Source organism: Bison bison, unplaced genomic scaffold (genome assembly GCF_000754665.1).
Source record: "Bison bison bison isolate TAMUID 2011002044 unplaced genomic scaffold, Bison_UMD1.0 scf7180017864354, whole genome shotgun sequence".
Classification (NCBI taxonomy): Eukaryota; Metazoa; Chordata; class Mammalia; order Artiodactyla; family Bovidae; genus Bison; species Bison bison.
The window spans coordinates 3,393,445-3,414,805 of record NW_011494926.1 but is presented as its reverse complement, the minus strand read 5'-3'; the positions used below and the strand labels follow the sequence as shown (position 1 = coordinate 3,414,805).

The window sequence follows — 21,361 nt, the reverse complement described above, 5'->3', positions numbered from 1 at the left end:
AAGCATTCTTAGAAACTGACCAGAATGGAAATGTGTATCATCATCAGATAGCTTGCTAGAGATTCTTGGCCTGGAAAACTGAAATGTCAGAGTGAACTTGGTAGGTTTTCAAATAATTGAAGGGCTATCACGAAGGAGGATCACCTTTATTCAATACATCCTCCATGGGATATAATTAGAACCAATAAGTGGAAGCAAGAGATTCTGGTTTAAAATAGAGACGGAATTTTTTAATAATCAAAGGCCTCCCAAAGGCTGAATAAACTGCCTGTAAGAAAGTGAATTCTCTATCATTAGAAAGGTTTCAAGCCTAAGTTCAACAGCCCCTGGCAGACAAGCACTAAATTAATTAGATAGTAAATCCCTCACAAACCTCAAAGAGTGTAATCCTTAGGTTTAATTTGTTCATGGGGTATTGTGTAGATATATAAAAAGATAATACAGCATTCTTTTCAAATCTATAAAAATGAGTAGCAACTTTATACTATAGATAAAATATAAACTATAAAATATAGTTTCATCAAAAATATATCAAAATCCAAAAATACAACTTCTTACTCATATATGTAGCCTCTGCATCTAACACAGTAACTAAGACAATACTGAAAGAAAGAGAAAAAGAGAATACACGTACAAATTTCATTAGATTATTAGCTCACTTGTCAGGGCCCTTTCTTTTCCATTTTTATAAAGTTCTGAGAATAAAACTTTAGTTTATTGATTATTTTCTAACAGCATATTCACCTTTCAAAAATATTTAATAAGCACCTAAAATGTCAGGTACTATTCTAGAATCCTGGGGATACAAATTTGAAAACCATAAAGTTCCTATCCTTACAGAATTTATTTCACTGGAGATGAAGGGAGCAGACAGACCATACATACATACAAACAAGGCATTCTCAAGTAGACAAGAGTTCTGAAGAGAAAAAATGCAAGGTAAGGGAATACAGGGCTTCCCTGCTAGCTCAGAGGTAAAGAATCCACCTGCCAATGCAGGAAAAGGATATGGCAACCCATTTCAGTATTTCAGCCTGGAAAATCCTATGGACAGAGGGGCCTGGCAGCATAGTCCATGGGGTCGCAAAGAGTCAGACATGACTTAGTGACTAAACAACAATAAGGGAATAAAGTACAGAAAAGGAGTGAAGGGGGAAAAGAGAAAGAAAAGGGAAGAAGGAATGAATGAGTAGATCCTAGGTAAGATTATCAGGGAAGGGTATTTAAACACGGATCTGAGGTTAGATAGGGAACAGAACATAGTACAAGCAAGCTTTTTTGGCTTTCTAGAAAAAAATCCTTCTTCTAGAAAAAAGAAGGAACCCAACAGGAAAGACCTCAGGTGGGAATCTACTTGACACACAGGGGACCGGAGTCCAGTAGGATGGAGCAAAGGGAGCACTCACAAACATTTGGATCTCTCACTTTTGTAAGGATTTAAAATTAACATCGGACCACTATGAAGTCATTCAAATCAATGATTTTAAAGGCATAAAAACAAAACTTTAGCAATCTCTGAATACACTCTGTTAAGGATATAAATAATAATAATGCCCCTGAAAAGCATGGGGTGAACATCTAAGAGGCTCATTCTCCTCCAGCTGTATCTGGGCAGGGGACTAAATACATCTGGGCATGTACTAAATAAGCTGGAAAAGCCAAAGCAATGCAAAAGATCAAATTTTTAATAAAATCTCAAAAGAACTTTATTTTCTTAAGAAAGACTTCAAAAAACACGAATCAACAGTCACTTTGCTATATAGCAGGGACTGGCACAGCACACAACACTGTAAATCAACTATACATTTTTAAAAAAGAACCCAAATATAAAGGCTCTAATTAATCCTAACATCATCATATTAGCTTTTATTTTGTAATTAATACTTTCGAAATAGTAATGAGACAGTAAAGTGAAAAAATACTGTACTGCAGTACAATATTTCAAAGAGTAGTTGGTTTCGTTTTCTTCAAGTTTCTTGGAGGCTTTAGAAATTCAGTGGAAGATAACTGATGAAATGTAACCCAAGCTTCCATTTTCAGTAATCTTGAGAAGGAGGAACTGGAGGTGGCAGTGGGAATTAAAAATTAAATTTAAATATGTTAACTCAGTAACTTTAGAACACGGATATACACCCACGTCTGTTCCTACCAAATTTTCACTTTATATTCAAGAAAAATATCTAATTTGCATCAAAGTCATGCAACTATATTCTGTACTTCAAATTACTCTTTTAAAAATCCAAATTCCACTGCAACAGACTATATACATTGAAAAATTCGATTACCATAGTTTATTATACAGCTTCATCCAATTCAAATAAAGAGGGAAAATAGATTATTTGCATGTAGTAATTAGTTACAGGAAAGGTTACTCATTTAGAATTATTACATGCCCACTTCATTCTACAAAATAATATGAACATCACAGCAAGCATATATATCTAAACATGATCCATCCATGACTATCACACATACCACTTATCATCACTGGTAAAAACTTATCACAAAACATGCAATTATAATGCTGAAAACTACTTAGTTAGTTCCTTCATTCTTTCATATTACCCTCAAGAAATGGCAGGAATGCCTCCTTACCTTGAGAGCAGTGGTTCTCAAATTTTTGGTCTCAGAATCCTTTTACACTTTACGCATTAGAGAGAACCCAGAAGAGCTTTTACTTAAAATGATTCTATATGCCATTATTTATCATAATAAAATTTAAAACTGAAAAAATTCTACATTATTTAGCTTAAAATAACTAAATAGACCCATTACAATTTAACATAAATACTTGGGAGGAGGCAGGAAGAGTAAACAAGAGGAGGAACTTATGGATATAAACAAGTGGGAAGTCCAAGTGTAGACACAGCTAGATCCAGGAGTTTAAATGCTATTACCAGGACCCTTCCTTTCCATTCTGCTCTCCTTTGAATTTTCTTCATTTTGAGGCAGGCGTTCTCCATGTGGCAACAAAAATGGCCCTGAGCAGTTCTGAACTTACATTATTCTGACAGCAAGAGCAGCCTCCCCTCTCCAACAGCATCATCATATTGGTTCTGGGAAATGACTGACTTTCTCTAATTTGAGCTATATCCCCACTGCAGGGCAGCCCTGCACAGAGCTCAATGACTAATTGAATAACCTGAAATTAACACACATACCCCCTACTTTTTGAAAATTTGCTTTATGTCATTTTGTGAAACTTTTACTGCTAACTAATAACCACAAGAAATTTGGAAAGGATTTTCACTTTTATGAGAAAAGATGAAAAGCTGAAAGTCTCCAGCATTTGTTTTGTAGCAAGTTGAAGAGAAGTAGCTATTATCATGGGCAGACAGAGTGGGGCTGCTAAGATCCTTTCCCAGGAGCTACACTAGGCATCTCAGCATCAGGCCACCATGCTCTGAACTGTGTCTGTAAGCATCTATGCTTTATTCCAACTTATTCTGTGCACCCATTAACAAGATGTGTCCTAAAGTAATGACTTCTTCACTTCATGACATTCTGGCTTAAGGAAAGTTTCACAGGAACACTGTTTTCAGAAATCAGGCGAAATCTGTACCCTATACTTTTTATGAATACAGTTATATTACCACAAGAAAATAAAACTTTGGTGAAACTGATAATATTTCTTTTCTTTTGGCAAATACCGTTGATGCCTGGCTTAAATAATAGACAGGTTCTTTTATCTTTTACATTTAATCCGTCGTAATACGCTATGAACTATATTTCATATATGAAATATATGAAGAAAATACCTCCTCAACTGGTATACAATTGGAAAAATAGGGACCTCACAGACTTCATGCAAGGGTCTCAGGAAATCCCAGGAGTCACACAGTTGAGAATCACTGCTTTAGAAGTTATTCATCAAGTATCAAGTGTCTAATTCAAAGACAGTCTTCAAACTCCCTAAGAGTCAGACTTCATACTTTTCAGTGCAAAAAGCAGTAGCCCAAATAGCAAATTAATGTTAACAGAATTCTCTCTCAAAAGAGAAGCAGACTGCAGGTGAAATGCTGATATGGCACCCCTCAACAAAACTCCATTATTTCTTAAATGTTTTACATTTCAATTCACAGCTGAGGAAGAATCAAATTCACTGGGAAAGGGCTCTGGCTTCCAAAGGCCACTTCTTAGCTACTTATATGTGGGTTCCCATTTACCTAGTTAGAAAACAGATCTAGAGCATTTCATCCCTTCAGTTACTAGCAGAGGCTAAGGAACATTTTCTCCCCTGACTAAGAAGGGGCAGAATTATCCAAAAGAAATAGCACTAAGACTAGAAATCTGAAAAACCTAATTGTCATTCTATTTTCAATTAAATTCTTACTACCTGCTCCCTCATATGTTAAAAAAAAAAAAGTCTGGCTAATACTGTGTAGCTTATGATAGACTTCTAGGTTTTTTCTAATATTGCCACAATAGTTTTCTAATATTGTTATCAAATCACACTGAAATTTTTTTCACTAAAAAGGGGATACTTTCCACCTCACAAATCTCACAGCTAAAGAACTAAGCTTCAGTTTCCTTATCTGAGAGAACAGCTGCTCTGCCAAATTAGAAATAATTACAAATAAATATGATTACAAATGAGAAAGCATTAACCTGCAAACACCAAAGCAAATGCACTACTAATGAAAAAACAGATTAAAAATGTGAAATTATAAGATGCTTATTATCACCACTCCCTTTGAAAAGATGTTAAAATTTAGTTACTATATTTTAAGCACTATTCCCTTTCAAATCTATGTTCTCTTCTAAGCCAAACTGTCAGCTTTTCCTTGAAGCAGTCTGGTATTGAAAAGCACTGAACTCCAAAAACCCAGGTTTTCAGATTTCTAGTGTTATCTTACTTTATTCATTTATTACGTAATCCTGGGTTAGTATTTTATTTCTCTAGGCTTCCGCTTTCTCATTTTTAAAACAAAGGCACTGAACCATATAACCTGACCAAGTGGGTCATTTTTTAGGAATAAGATACAAAAGCTTTCACCATCATTGCACTCGACCTCCCCTACTTTAATTGAATTTAAAATAATTCAGTATGTAATCTGAAAAAAAAAAATTGAAAAAAACATCCAAAATGGTTCCTCCAGATCTTTTTCAAAAGCCACAGAACTCCCTCTTCTGAACTGGTGAGCAAGGTTTGAGCCTTGGGAAAGATAAAGAATAACCAAATAGAAACATTTTACATATTTTTCCTGAATTCCCAGGAAGCAAGATCTGTACATATTTCTATCACTGTTAAAATGTTACTATTGGTGTACTTGTCTGTTTCAGACTAGATAACAAAGTCTATCTTTTCCCTAGAACCAATCACACTGGTGAAGAACTGTACTAAACACCACAATAAGTAATAGCATTCTTAATCAGGGGTATATCAACTAAAACACACAAAAAACAATTTTCAGTTAAGATCAAACCCAATTATAGCAAATATAAAAGTGTGCCAACAAATTCAGAGCTGTCATGGATCTCAAGAAAGGTCAATAAAAAAAAGTCCACAAGCATTTTGACAAGTCCTTCCTGGCTGCTTTTTCTTCCATACCCTGACTGCTGAGATGGCCCTCATTACATTCAGTACACATGTTCAAAGAATAGTACTTCTATCTTCCTACTTTCTGCAGAAGTCCAAATTTAGACATTTTACAACTCACTCTTAAAACTAGACTAAAAAATTGCTATTTAGTCTTTCTTGTCTCCAAAATGTTACAACTTAATCAAATCTCTAAATACCATAGTTTCATTCTTAAAAGAAGATCTGACCAATTACTCCATTACTTTAATTAACCCTCCCAGTATCCTATAACCTAGTCCCCAAAATGTCCATACACTTCAGTATGGCATGATTCATCCCTTCTTAATTTGAAACCAACAAAGGCTAGCTGGAGTCAAAAACCTTTTCCTAAGCATAATGAATAGTCATAATTCCTCACAGAACTGCTCTTCCAATTTGGGGCACTCGATGTCTTAAGAAGTTTCAAAACTTTAACATATCCAATTTGAGAAAAGTGCTTGAAATACTTCACAAACTGGTAAGTACAAATTTATGAAACTCTTCAAAATGAGATCTATCTCTTTCACAATCTGTTACTATAAAAAACTTTTCTGAAAATGTAAAGTAGGTACTATAGCCATCATCAAATAGTATAAATACAAGGGTCACACTGACAGTTTATTTTTTTATGTTTTTTATTTATAACTGAAGATTTTTATAAGTGCTTTTTCCACATCAATTTTTAAACTGCCAGTAAGCAACAGAAAATTGATAAGAATATAAGCAGTTGTTTTCTTGCTCCTTCCCTTTTCTTTTTGTTGGGTAACCAACCAACTCTGTGAAGACCTGGAATCCTAAAAGGAGTTTGCTCAGCCCTCCTATTCTTCTTGACTTTGCTAGTTGAAAGCTGGGAGTGCCCTGGCAGATCTCTTCTAGTTTTCCTTCCCTACTTCCACAACTACTCTTGTGGTTTTAGCTGGTAAATATTGAGTGTGTATACACTTCACTGTTTTATAATACTATTGCCACGGTCCCTCATCGATGATGATAAGCAATTAGCCACTATTTGAGTCTTTGTTTTCCTATATGTAAAGTATCTGTCTTTTTTCTCTCTTTGACTACTTTTAAAAGTCTTTTTATTTGGTCAGCAGTGTGTGACCATGAAATGCCCACAGCTGTGTGTGAGTGTGTGCACAGACACATACACACACATATTTTATCCTGCTTGATTTTGCCAATTTGGATTTATGTTTTAATGTCTTTCACCCATTTTGGAAAGTCCTTGGTTGTTATGTCTTCAAACATTTTTTCTGCTTCATTTTTCTTCCCTTTTTCCAGGACTTCAGTAACTTATATTTTAGACTGTTTGATACTGTCTTACAGATCTCAGATGTATCTTTTAAAATTATTTTTCTCCCTTTGACTTGGGTATTTTCTATTTTCCTACATTCAAGTTCACTGCTGTTTTTTTTTCCTATGGTGTCCAGTCTGCTTATTTCAGCTGTACTTTTCATTTCTAGATTTCTCCATTAAATTCTTCTGAATAGCTTCTGTGTGTTAACTGAAGTTCCCCATATCTTTGTGCCTGTTTTCCAAATGCTTAAATAAATTCTTCAGCATTTTTATCATAGTTAAAGTTTTTGTCTAATAATTCTAATACTTGAGTCATCTCTCCATTGACTATTTCTTCTCAAGTGAATCTTACTTTCTTACTATTTGTGTTCCTTGTTATTGCATTAAGCTGAAAATTTGTGTAAAAGAACACTGAGGTGGAGACTCAAGTAAATAAGATTTACCTTCAGTAAAGGGTATGTCCTTTCTTTTGCTAGGACACTAGAGTGGAGTCAACTGTTCTGTAACTGATATGGCTTGGGTTTTGTAAGAAACTTAGTTTGATTCAGTTCACCACTGGCTTCAAATGTTTTTGAGGGCATGATCAGGATCATCTTTTTTTTTTTTTTTTAAACTGTTGCATTATGATTTAATCTAATTGCACAATATTTGAAATCATAACCCCTCTAGATTTCTAAGAGAAAGATTATGCATGCCTTTATATTCAATTTTGCACTGTTACATTTGAATCACACAGTGAATTTCACATTATGATGGATCAATTTAGAACTCCCATGCAACACCTCAAATTATATAAAATGGAAACAGTTTTTAAAGGTTTGTGGCCATGATGTTCAGTGACCAACATTTTGAAGTACCTGATACATTATAGTCCAACATTGCTGGTTTAAAAAAAAAAAAAGTTTTTATCACTAGCAGGATCTTGCCTTTTATAAGAACTAGAATCTCAGCATTAACAAGATTCTGGATACCTGCCTGTGCTTTACCTCCAGGCCCTAGTTTTTGAAACTATAAGAAAAATATAAAACCAATGGCCTAAGCTTTCCTCTGAAGAAAGAAGGAAAAGCCAGCAAATTAAACTCTAAGTAGAAAAAGGAAATGATAAAAATATAACACCAAAATAGAAAACAATCAAAGCTAATACTGTTCTTGGCAAAAGATGAATAAAATTGATAAACTATTAGCAAAATTGGTCAAGAAAATAAAAAAGTAATATTACCAAAATCAGGTATAATTTTTAAAAGAGGAGGGGAAGCATCAAATAGATTCTAGTCATTATATGAATAATAAGGCAACACTGCAAACAACTCTGTGTCAATAAATCTAGCAACTTAAGAGAAAAATCCTTGAAAAACATAAATTACCAAAAGTGACACAAGAAGAAACAGAATACCTAAATAGACCTATACCTAGTAAATAAACTGATTTTGTAATAAAAGATCCATTTCACAACTAAATCTTCATTCCCAGATGCTTCATCAGTGAAATCTAACATTTTAAAGAAAAAATAAAATACACACAGCACTCATAAACAGAAGCAAAACTTAACAAAATATTAGCAAATCAAATCCAGTAATATGCATAAAAAGGATAATTACATCATGACCAAGCAGGGTTTATCTTAGAAATCCAAGGTTGGCTTAACATTTGAAAACCAATCCATGTAACGTACAATATTAACAGAAAAAGAGAGAAAAGCACGTGATCATTTCAATAGATGTAGACAAAGATTTGACAATTCTTTACCTTTTCATGACAAATCACTCTGCAAATTAAGAACAGAAGAGAATTTCTTCAATCTGGTAAAAGGCAATTATAAAAAAACCTAGCACTAACATCAGTTAATACTGAAACACTAGGTCTCTTTCCCCTAAGACTTGGACAAAACAAGGATGTCAACTCTTAGACCACTTCAATTTAACTTGCACTGTTGTTCCTAACCTATACAAGAAATGAAAATTTAAAAAAAAATCAGAATGTAAAACTATCACAGATAACATGACTGATAAATTTCGAAGGATCTATAAAATAGCTACTGTAAATAATAAGGGTACTTAGTTGCAAAATACAAGGTCAATATGTAAATATCAATCATATTTCTATAAATAACAACAGAATTTGAAAAATGATCCTCTTTCTTCTAAAATTGATCTCTACATTCAATTCAATCCCTATCAACAATCAACACAGGCCTTCTCGCAGAAACTGAAACCTTTATAGGGAAATGAATCCAGCAAAACCGAGACAATTTTTCAAAAGGACAAACTAGGAGGATTTACATAACCTGATTTCAAAAATTATAAAGTTATTTAGACCGTGTGGTATAAGCATCAGAATACATACATATCACTGCACCAAGACAGAGTCCAGAAATAGACTCATATATACAGTTAATTATCAACCAACATGCCAAATATCAGTGGACCAAGACAGAGTTCAGAAACAGACTTATAAGTACAGTTAATTATCAAACAACAAGCCAAGTCATCCAATAGGAAAGTCTTTTTTAGGGACCATTTATGGGAAAATTAACAATATACTTATTTTAAAAACAGATAAAAGAGCCACTGGCCCTACCTCATTCCATATGCACTTCTGGTTTTTCGTTTCTTGACTCCAAACAGCCTTGAGCCAGGGCAGCCAGTCCCTGTCAGGGAGAGTCCTCCTGAGTTCCCCAGAACGACATGAGCTCTGGCAGGTGCTGGGGACTTGGGGAAGAGGCTGCTCCTGGGCAGAGTCAATCTGCCACTGAAACAGACTACTGGGCTGGCTTGCCAAAACTGTTAATAAACACAAGTTTGTGTGCCTGATGGACACACAGGTAGGCCAAACAAGCCTAAATGTCAGAGTTTGGAGCAGAGAAACAATTATTACAGGGCCAAGTAAGAACAGGTGGCTTGTCTGAATGCCTCCATATACATTATTTTAAAAATTTATTTGAGATGAATGGACCTAAACCTACCAAAAGGCAGAAAATTTCTAGAACATATAATGTCTTTATGATCTTGGAGGAGATAAAGACTTGTTAGACATAACCATAAAACAAAAATAAATTGGACTTAATAAAAATAAAAATTTCTGCCCACAAAATGACATTATTATATAGTAGTCCCCCCTTATCCACAGGGCTTCCCAGGTGGCTCAGTAGTAAAGAATCCACCTGCGCTGCTGGAGACATGGGTTTGATCCCTGGCTTGGGAAGACCCCTGAAGAAGGAAATGGCAACCCACTCCAGTGTTCTTGCCTGGAAAATCCCATGGACAGAGGAGCCTGGGGACCTACAGTCCACGAGATCACGAGTCAGACACGACTGAGCAACTGCACGCACACCTTATCCACGGTGGAAATACATTTCAAAACACCCAGTGGATGCTTGAAACCACAGATACACCCTACTATACACTAAGTTTTTTCCCACACAGGGATGTATGCATGCTAAGTCGCTTCAGTTGTGTACAACTCTGAGACCCTAGGGACTGTAGCCCACCAGGCTCCTTTGTCTATGGGATTCTCCAGGCAAGAATACTGGAGTGGGTTGCCGTGCCCTCCTCTAGAGGACCTTCCCGACCCAGGGATCAAATCCACATCTGTGTCCTGCATTGGCAGGTGGGTTCTTTACCACTAGCACCACCTGGGAAACCCAAGAATACCGGAGTGGTTGCCATTTCCTTCTCCAGGGGATCTTCCCCACCCAGGGATGGAACCCAGGTCTCCTGTGCGTCTCCTGCATTGCAGGCAGATTTTTTACCCGCCACTTATACACACATACCTATAAACAAATTAGGTATATAAATGAGAGACAGTAAGAGATTAACAACAATAATAAAATAGAATAATTATGACTATATACTGTAACAAAATTCACGTGAGTGTAGTGTCGCTTTCTCTCTTCTCCTTTCAAAATACGTTATTGTACAAATTGAAGGCCTTTTCCATCTTAGGTACTTACCACACAGCTGTCAAAACTTTTGCACTTTGAAGTGTGACAGCAAAACTAGAAAGAATTTTTCTCCTTTTTCACAATTTCAGAGATAGACGATTCATTCTTACTATAAATCTCAGCAACTTCAGTACCGAATTTGTTCTTTCCTTATTAAGTTGAGAATTTCCACCTTTTTGTTTAAAGGAAGCACTTTATGGCTTCTCTTTGATATATTCAAACTGCCTGTCACTAATCTTGAGTGCTGCAGTCATAATTAAGCAAAATAAGTTACTTGAACACAAGCACTGCAATATCACAAGAGCAAAGCTGATAACCGGGACAGTTACTAAGTGACAAACGAGTGGGATATGCTGGACAAAGGAATGATTCACATCTTGGGCAGGACAATGCGAGATTTTATCATGTTACTCATAAGAGCATGCAACTTAAAACTTATAAATTGTTAATTTCTGAAATTTTCTATCTAATATTTTTAAACCATAGCTCATCATAGGTGACTGAAACCACAGAAAGCAAAACCACAGATAAGGAGGGACTACTGCACACAAGTCACAAAGGAGGGGAAAAAACCTGTAGGTCATGTATTCTACATGAATAAAGAGCTCCTAGAAATTGGCACAGAGAAGGCAATGGCACCCCACTCCAGTACTCTTGCCTGGAAAATCCCATGGATAGAGGAGCCTGGTAGGCTGCAGTCCATGGGGTTGCTAAGAGTCGGACACGACTGAGCAACTTCACTTTCACTTTTCACTTTCATGCATTGGAGAAGGAAATGGCAACCCACTCCAGTGTTCTTGCCTGGAGAATCCCAGGGACGGGGGACCCTGGTGGGCTGCCGTCTACGGGGTCGAACAGAGTCGAACACGACTGAAGCGACTTAGCAGCAGCAGCAGCAGCAGAAATTGGCAATAAGATAGCCCAATTTTAAAAATAAGTAAGACTTAGCCACGGGCTTCCCTTGTGGTCCAGCTAGTAAAGAATCTGCCTGCAATGCAAGAGACCTGGGTTTGATCCCTGAGTTAGATCCCCTGGAGAAGGGAAATGCTACCCACTCCAGTATTCTGGCCTGGAGAATTCCATGGACTATACCGCATACAGTCCTGGGATTGCAGAGAGTCAGACATGACTGAGAGACTCTCATTTCACTTCACTTCAGCCACTTTATAAAAGATGTGACAGTCAATAAACACATGAAAAGGTCCTCAATAGTATTACTCATCAGGAAAATGCAAATTAAAACCATAAAGAGAATTAAACTGTCAGTCCAAAAAAGGTAAGATGTCATTTTATACTATAAAGGTTTAAAAACAACAACAATGAAAAAAAACCTTAATAATACTAAATAATGCTGAGGATATGAAGCAACTGGAACTCTCACAAATCACAGGTAGCAATGCGATATAGTTCAACCACTTTAGAAGTTTCTTATAATAGAAAACATGCAGCTACCCTATGACCTAGCAAATACGCCTCTAGGTATTTACCCCTCCCCCAGAAGAAAATACTTCCACAACTACTCAATTAAGAATATTCACAGCAGTCATATTCATAATGCCAACATCAGAGTGGATGTCTTGCTAGAAAGAAAAACTCAGAAAGAGGCACAAGAGAATTTTCCAGACAAAGTTCTAGATCTTGTTTTATACGGTGATTACATAGGTATATGTAACTGTCAAAACTTATGCAACTGATCTGTTTATGTTAATTACAAACTGACACATGATAAATACATACACTATGGCTCTATCTGTTCAGCAAATCAATAAACGATGGTTAAATAAACTATGGTATACCCATTACATTAAAATACTATGCAACCTGAAAAAGGGGGGGTGTCTCTTATGTATTATATTGAATGACCTCCAATTATAGAAAAAAGGAGAAGAAAAATATATATAACATATTTGTACAAGTGACTGAACACACACACAGAATATGTCAGAAAGAACCAACGAGTAACGTATCTCCAAGTACTACATCTTTTACATACACACAAAATACTAAATATAACCTCAAGTTAAAAATAAACTTTTACCTATTTCAGAAGTTACCACCTGTAAACTGAAAAAGACTTTGCCACAGAAACAAAGTAGTAGGAAGGTAGTGAATAACTTCAGCAGGAAGCATTTACCATCCACTCATTCCTGGGGAGTAAGGAAGCAGGAGGAAGAAAAATTCCTAAAAGCCTACACTTAGCTCAAGTTTTGGTCATTCTCAACACAAACATACCAAACACTGGAAAATATTATTTTCCATTTTGTTACTAATACTATCCCTATACCCAGACTTATGCATATAAAATAATTCATTTAAAAACACTGTAAGCCAAAAAAAGGAATTGCTAAAACAGTAAATGCTAAATGCATTTTAACTATTCATCACTCAGATGGAAAAATCAATTAAGACTGCAGCAGTAAAATGTGGTAAGAAAGTCATGAAAAATATTTTAGCCAATATAGCTATAAAATTCATCAGACTAGAATTACCATAATTTTTTGTGCAGCTCTATGGAGCTAAGAAATCTTGCATATAGCAGCATTCACATACTTTAATGAGTACGTGCTAATATTTCTGTGTCCTTTCCCTCTTAAAAAAAAAAAAGATAAATCAGAGTCTTTAGTTAATTTGAAAGTGCTGTAAGGTAAAAATAAAGTGAAACAGACCCAGAGCTTAGTAAATCTTCAAAGTGCTCACATATCTGCTTTTCCGAAACAGTTTTATACAAATGCCTTTCTCTCTCCTTAGATCATGGGTGCACAAAGTAGAAATTTCAACTAATGCATTTGAAACCCAGGTGTACACCCGCCACGAGGCACTGTGCTGGGTGCTATCCAGGAGAACACTTAACATTTTGAGTTTATTTTCAAGGACCTTAGACTCTAATAAGAACAGTAAAACAAAAGAATTAACTACTGAACAAGTCTGCAAATGATGAGTTTCAAAAAACTATGCAAACTAGCACTAAGAGAGGAGCCTCATGGAAGTCACTGATTTCAACTGGACAGATAAATGGCTTTCTGGATGAACTGGAATTGCAATGGACCTTTGATTTCAACGTATATCAAAGAAACCAAGATAGGCATTACATCACAATACACAGCAAAACTCTGGAATAGAAATGTCTTGTCATTAATCCTGTCTCTTATCATTTATTAGCCATGAATGAAGTATATTACTTAAACTTCCTAAGAGTCAATTTCTTCTTCATCTTTAAAATTGGGATAACAGAACCCAGCTCGCACGCAATGAATGCACAAACGTTAGCAAATAGTAAGGACTCAATGAATGTTACCTTCTACATAACGTTGGGGGAAAAAGGACAGTATAAACTGTGTGATAGGGAATCAGAATGTAAAGTTCAGCTTTTGTTGAAATTAAGACTTATAACGTAAAAAGTAGGAAGATATAAACTGGAAAGATAATTTGAAACAGACATTAGAGTTCTAAAAGTCAAGTTAAGAAGTATGCAATTGATTATTTAGAAGTGCTGAAGATTTTGATCACACAATACAATAAAAAAGCTGGGTATCCAGGCCAAAAGAACTCCAAACGAGAAAAAGACTGGAGATAGGGAGGTATGTTAGAAAGCAAACTGCAGTGGTTTAGATAAGGAGTGCAGGGTTCCCTACTGACCGCTGTCATTAGTAAGAATTATTAAAATAAAAAGACAGAACCCAATGACTAACTGAATTGGGGGAAAGGAATGGAAGGAGAAGCCAAAAAAATACAAGTGCAAGCCCAAATAATTTGGAAAAATGAAACGGAAATAAGTGAATATTTTATTTTCAGAAACATACAGTGGTTTGAAGTTCAGGTGAAAAGGATCAGGCACAGAGCTAGCAATCAGAGTTTCAGAGTATAAAACTTTGAAGCAATTAAGCCTAGACATACCTATGAGAAAAATAAATGCTTACAGGTACTCTTGAAAAAGCTCTAAAATTCAAATATGTATATGCAATATCCTGAGGAAGGGAGTCTTTAATCAAACTTTCAAAGCAACTACAACATACACACACATACACAGTTTTTAAAACCACTGGCACGTATTACAACAGAAACCATCCATAGGAATGAATGTGAATAAAGGGTCAGGAGTGGTAATGATTAAGAAAAAAGACTCAATGGGAACAGAACAAAGAAAAATACAATTCAAAGGCAGGAAAAAGAGCTTAAGGAGATAGGACTGATTTGTGAGAAAGAGAACCAAAATATTAGAGATCTAAGTCATGAGAAGTTTAAAGAAAAAAAAAAAAAAAGCAGCTATCAACACTGTCTAATGTCATACACAGAGGTCAAAGAACTAAAATTTCTATAAGTCTTCACATTTAATAAACAAACTCAATGATAACACTGGGGTAAGCAATTTCGGTTGCACATGAGTATAAACTACTGTTAAGGCGTTAAGAAGTAAATGGTTGGGGACAAATGGGTGAAAAAGTAAAGGCTGACTACTATTGCAAGATTGAACAGTGACAGGAAAAGAAAGCTAGTGTGAAAACGACTAGAAGTAGGATTTAATTCGTTTTGTTTTTTGCTGAGCTTAAGGAATTAGAGACTGACTATACCCAAAAGGGTCTGCAGAAAATGAAAGATCAAAGGAGGGGAAGAGTAAATAAAATTCAGAAACAAAAAGATCACCTTTCAGTTCTCCCTATAAAACAAAAATATATTTTAATGTGGTGAGAAAGGTATAGTACTAAGTGTGGGTAAAGGAGAAATGACTACAAAACTCTAGGTTTCTGTCTTAGACTCTAAAGCACTGATAATCACAATGCCTAAGAACTTTGTTCCTTTACAATAGCAGCTACTGCTGCTGCTGCTGCTAAGTCGCTTCAGTCGTGTCAGACTCTGAGCAACCCCATGGACTGCAGCCCACCAAGCTCTTCCGTCCATGGGATTTTCCAGGCAAGAGTACTGGAGTGGGATGCCATTGCCTTTTCCACAATAGCAGCTACTACTACAAAAATCTAATAGTAAAAAAAAGTACACATACAGAGGCACACATAGAGGAGTAGGAAAGGATACACTGCATTATGTTGTAGTAAGCTAAGAACAAGGCTCCAGAGTCAAAACATTGAGTCTAAATCACTGTTCAGGCACACGTAAGATGTGTGACTCTGGGCAAGTATTTTAACTTCATGCTTCAGTACCTCAGGTGTCATCACTTGCAAAATGGAGGAGTATTTACCTCATAGAACTTGAAAGTAATACAAAGGTTTAACAATGTATACAAATGTTAACAGTAGCAATAACAGCAATGTAACCTGTGTTTAATCAAACTGGTATTTAAGATCAATACAGTGTAACTGTTGTACTTATATCTTCCTTATTACTGTAGCATCTGTGAACCTTATCAAATTTATTTGACTTGTCACAGCTGTTGTAATCTGGTCTGTTTTCTATGTTGTCAGCAGTAGATAATATAGCTTTAAAATACCTTGGACTTGAGAGCAGATAACTTATTTAATATGTTTTCCCCCGGTAACTGTTGCTAAAGAGTTAGGCATTAAATACCATATTTGTCTTAAACTTTAAGCTAAAAATTTGGTTAGATATAAAAGAGGAAGAAAAGGTCAAAATGAGTGAAAGAAACCTAAGTAGACTGAAATAATGCCTGCCTGTAAGACTGAGCTCCCCAGATTGCACAGCAGGTACTCTTTGTATTTCAGAACATTCCCTTTGGGTAAATGCTTTTTTCACTGCTTATCTCTCTCTCTCTCTCTCTCTCTCTCTCTCTCTCTCTCTCTCTCTCTCTCCTGGGAGTTGGGGGGAAGGGGCTGGGATCTTAAAAATATGTCTCATTTAATTCTTTCACCTACAGAAATAGGTATAATTCTTCCTATCATACTAACAAGGAAAAGGGAGGTTCACTTGCCTGTTGGCAGAGCTGAGAGATCTGAACACTGGTCTATGTGGACACAAAAATGTTTTCTTTCCACTACACAACGGTACCTCCACAGCACGACCTAGTAGCAGCACAAAATGAGGCATTCTGCTCTTCACTACTAAGTTCAACAAAACTTGGGCATGTCATTAAGTCTCTCTCAATTTTATTTTTGGAAAAACTAAGGGGTTTGATTGGAGAAGGCAATGGCACCCTACTCCAGCACTCTTGCCTGGAAAATCCCATGGATGGAGGAGCCTGATGGGCCGCAGTCCATGGGGTCGCTAAGAGTCGGACACAACCGAGCGACTTCACTTTCACTTTTCATTCTCATGCATTGGAGAAGGAAATGGCAACCCACTCCAGTGTTCTTGCCTGGAGAGTCCCAGGGACGGGGGAGCCTGGTGGGCTGCCGTCTACGGGGTTGCACAGAGTCGGACACAACTGAAGCAACTTAGCAGCAGCAGCAGCAAGGGGTTTGATTAGATCTTGAGGTTTCCCTTAAACTGAAAATAATCCATGATTTTATTAAATCACATTTAGTGATATGTAAACTCACAAAAAGTTTTAAAATACAGCAGAAAGTCTTTTGTTTAAAAAACAAAAAAACATCAAAAGAGAGCTTAATGTTATGAAAAAGAAATCAATGATACAGGAAAGACCAACATCTATTTTATTTTATTATAAGCATGTATGACTAAGCAAATGTTTTGGAGAACAAAAACATCAAGTATTTCAAGATGATAATTTTAACACATATATTTTCAATAAATTATGAAAAAGAAAACTTGGAATCCTGATATACCTACAGACCTTATAATCAAATAAAATACAGATTTACCAACTTCTATTTCATGTTGAAACTGCAACCAGGTTGACTCCCCACCCCATCCCCCCAAATGTCCATCTGAAAACTCTCCTCCCCCAAAAACCCTTCACTGGCTTCCCACTATCCTTCAATGACATCCCAAATCCTTAACATGACTCAACAGTCTCGTGCAATCTGGCTCCTGTCTCAGGAGCTATCTGCCACTACGGTTCCCATGGCTCTTTTTTTCACGTTTCCTTCCTTCATTATAGGGTCATCATACGATCTGCCATCAAAAACCTTGCTGTTACAACTCTCCATTCCCATCCTTTTGCCCCAACAAACTACTCATCCTTCCTTGTTGAGATGAAATACTGTCAGGCAACAAAAGTCTTTCCAGATGTTCCAGACATATATTTTCATAGCACTCTGGATTCATCATGCTCACCAGTCTTATAGTTACTTGTTTAACATCTGTCTTCCCTGGTAAACGATACGAAGATGGTCATTTCATGTCATGTTTCCTACCGTTTCACCCATATCTTAACACACTGCTTAGCACAGAGGACATTAAGTGCTCAATAAATACTTACTGAATTTATACATTTAAACTACAAGGCAGGTCCAAAACCATGAGATACTTTACTAGCACAAATAAGTTAAAAGTTCTATACAAATTTCAAGTTCTATCTTCGTATGGTCCTGCCTCAAATAGATGCCTCAAATTTGGCCAAAAAAAAAAAAAGAAAAAGTCTCTTTAGATAATAAACACATCTTAAAGTTTCACAAAACCAAGGTTAGAAACCATAGGTCTTAAATAACTGGAATCAGCTTTAAAAGTCATCTAAAAGAATTCCCCTGAAGTGCAGTTAAAGGGACAGGAACTTGGATACGCGTTCAATTTTACCACAGCAGTGTACTTTACAAAAGGACCAATCCCAGCTCCTCCCACTGTCTAGGTTCTACAAGTAGTGCCTTATTCCAGCAGTGAAGACTGCAGGGCTACAGTCATCTGAGTATGCTACATGATATCTGAATGTGCTTTATTAAAACTACGAAAAAAAATTACAAGAAACACACTAATCAACTATAAATAATCTTCTCTTCAATAAGAAGAAAAAATGGTAATAAAACTAAGTAATTTGAGAACTGAAGGCTTATACAAGGGAATGCTATTTTAACGCAAAACATTCTAAGTTTTCTGTTCACCTAACATTTACTGAGTGCTAATTACAAACCAGACAGTGTTCAAAGATTTTCTTAATACATATTCATTATTTCCTCCCTCTCACACACGAGGAAGCGGAGGCACTGAGCTAAGTTACTTACCCAATATCATACAGCAGGTGAGTGGCAGAGACAGAATTCAAAGGCAGCCATTCTGGCTCCACGGTCTCAACAACTATACTCTACTGCTGCCCACTCTCTCCAACCCATTGAAACAGGGCTTCTATCTGCACCATCCTGCTCCAGTGAAACTTTTCAACAAGTTCACCAATGACTTCTACCTTGCCAACATAAGGGCCCCTCTGTCTTCATTTTATCCATTATGCAGTATCCCACCAAGGTGACAACCTTCCTCTTTTGTTATACATCTCTTTCATTAGTGACATACATCCCACTTTTCTTCCAACCTCAGACCTGAACTCTCTTCTTTTCCTTATTTACACGTTCTTCCTCAGAAACTTCCCAGTCTCGTGACTTTAAATACTACCTGCATGAATGCAAGTATTTCCACTCTTGGCTTGAGTTCTAGACGCATACCCAACTACCTATTTCACATCTCACTTAGATGTATTTTAACAAACACTTTCTACTTACTGGTTAAAATTAACCACCCTTCTCCCCTCAAACTGCTCTCTCCAAGCCTCCTCAACCAACACACATTCAGTTGCTTAGACTAACTTCTTAGTCATCAGTCACCCTTGATCTTCCTTTCCCTTATCTCTCACATCCAATCCAGCAACAAGTCCCACCAGATCTATTTATTAAACATATTTGTCTCCACTCTCACTCTAACGCAAACATCTACAACTTCCTTCAGCATGGTCCCCTTATTTCTATTCTTGATCCAATAATCTCTACAAAGTAGGCGGAGTTTTAAAACAAAGTCAATCTCTGCCTGCTTTAAATCATCTAATGTCTTCCCATTAGATTTTAAGTAAAATCTTAGCTCTTGACTATAGCCTAGAAGATTCTACATTATTTGGCCCCTTCCTACTTCTCCAACTTCACAACTTTCCTTTTGTTCCCCCTTCACAAGATTCCCTGCAGCCACAACAGCCTTTCTCTTCCCCATCGAACCATGATCATTTCCGCTACAGGGCCTTTGCACTTGTCGTTCCTTCTGGAAGGAACATTGTCTTCCCAGACTTTCACACAGTTCCTTCTCCTCCTCAGGTGTTGCTGCACTGTCACCTCCTCTGAGAGGCCTTGTTGACACTATTTTACATGATCTCTAGTATTACTGTCACGACTCTTTACTACCTGAAGTTAGCTTATTTACTTTTCTATTATGCCTTGTCGATTTTGGAATTTAAAAACTCTGGCCCCAATGCCTCCCACAGTACATAGAAGGCGTTTAATAAATCTATTAAATAAGTGGATATTCTGCATTGCACTTTAAATTGTTTACTGTAAATCAATTTTGATCAAAACACTTGGCCCATATTTTTTATGTATTAAAAGGTAAACCCTTAAAATTCAATTTTTCCAATCTAAGACATTTCAGCACTTCGAACCACCACCCCCCCCCAACACACACACACACACACGAGTACACCTATAGGATTCTACTTAAAACTGCCAAACAGTCCATATGGTTAGATTGCATTTTCTTCCTCCAAGCGAACAAACGTGCAGAGATGAGAAAGGGAAATTTTACTGGGCACCTTAGCACCTGTTACATTTTCAATCAGTTAAGAGCCAGACAGCACATGGTAGACACGGCCTTTCTTTCAGAGACGGTATTTAGGTAAAACATGAGTGGGCTGGGCGAGAACTGTTCTACATCCCTAAAAAGAGCTGTTCACTTCATTTAAAAAAAGCTAAGTAAAACAGTCTACTGAACAGATCATGCACGAGTTCGCCAAAAGAAACCGACCTGGGGGCCCTCGACAAATAACGAGTTGTGTGTTTAGGCTGGGGTCGGTCTACAAATAACGGGAAAACAACAGGAGAGCCATCGGTTTAAAAACCAACTCAGTGATGAGGTAAATCAGCTCAGGCTCCCAGGCGTATTCTGAACCTGGGAACGAAGGTGGCGGAGGCGGCGAAAACACAGAGCCTGGGACCTCAGTTCACCGCTTCGGCCTCCACGGCAGGCACTTAAGGCAACTGGGAGTCCACCTATCTCCCCCTTCCATCCCTGCAAGTAAAATAGCTCCCGAATACTCACATGGGCTCGAGAGTCTTGCTGAGCCAGGACTTGAGTGCCTCGAAGTTTTCAATGATCATTTTAGAAACCATCCACAGCGGCCCCGAGGACCCGTCACACTCCTCCGCCGCCCAGGTCGCGGCCGCTACAGCCGCCGCTGCCCCCGCCCCCTACTCCGCGCGCCGCCCGCGTGGGCCGCGGTGGGAGGCGCCGGTGGCAGGTTCCCGCTAGCCCGGATCGGCGAACAGCTCCGCGGGGACCGCCGTAGGCCGCGAGTCCACGGGGTGCCAAGGGCTCCCCCTCCCCGGACCCCGGCCCCGGCTGAGGCAGCAACGGTTTGCCCGGGCCCTCCCCCTTCCCTCCACCCCAGCCAATCTTCCTGGACCAGAGCGCGACACGCGCCTAAACACGGGCTTGCCCTCAGCCCTGAAACCAGGTGCTTGCTGGCAACGCAGAAGAGGAAAAAGTGAAGAAAGCGAAAACGAAGGGCAGCTGAA

At 37.5% G+C, this 21,361-nt stretch overlaps 1 protein-coding gene across 17 annotated transcripts in view; it reads right to left on the bottom strand.

Annotated features, from left to right (window-relative positions):
- Nucleotides 1–21,050, bottom strand: part of RBM26 (RNA binding motif protein 26) — an 82,849-nt gene extending 61,799 nt beyond the window's left edge. For 10 of the 17 annotated variants that reach the window (XM_010855108.1, XM_010855110.1, XM_010855109.1 and 7 more), the window contains exon 1: nt 20,886–21,027. In XM_010855108.1, coding sequence (XP_010853410.1) covers nt 20,886–20,956 — 71 coding nt within the window. In that variant the 5' untranslated portion in view covers nt 20,957–21,027. Of the gene's footprint in view, nt 1–9,430; nt 10,047–20,885 lie in introns of those variants that run through there. The other 7 variants (XM_010855123.1, XM_010855115.1, XM_010855116.1 and 4 more) reach the window with 2 other exon arrangements.
- Between the last annotated feature and the right edge of the window lie 311 nt (nt 21,051–21,361).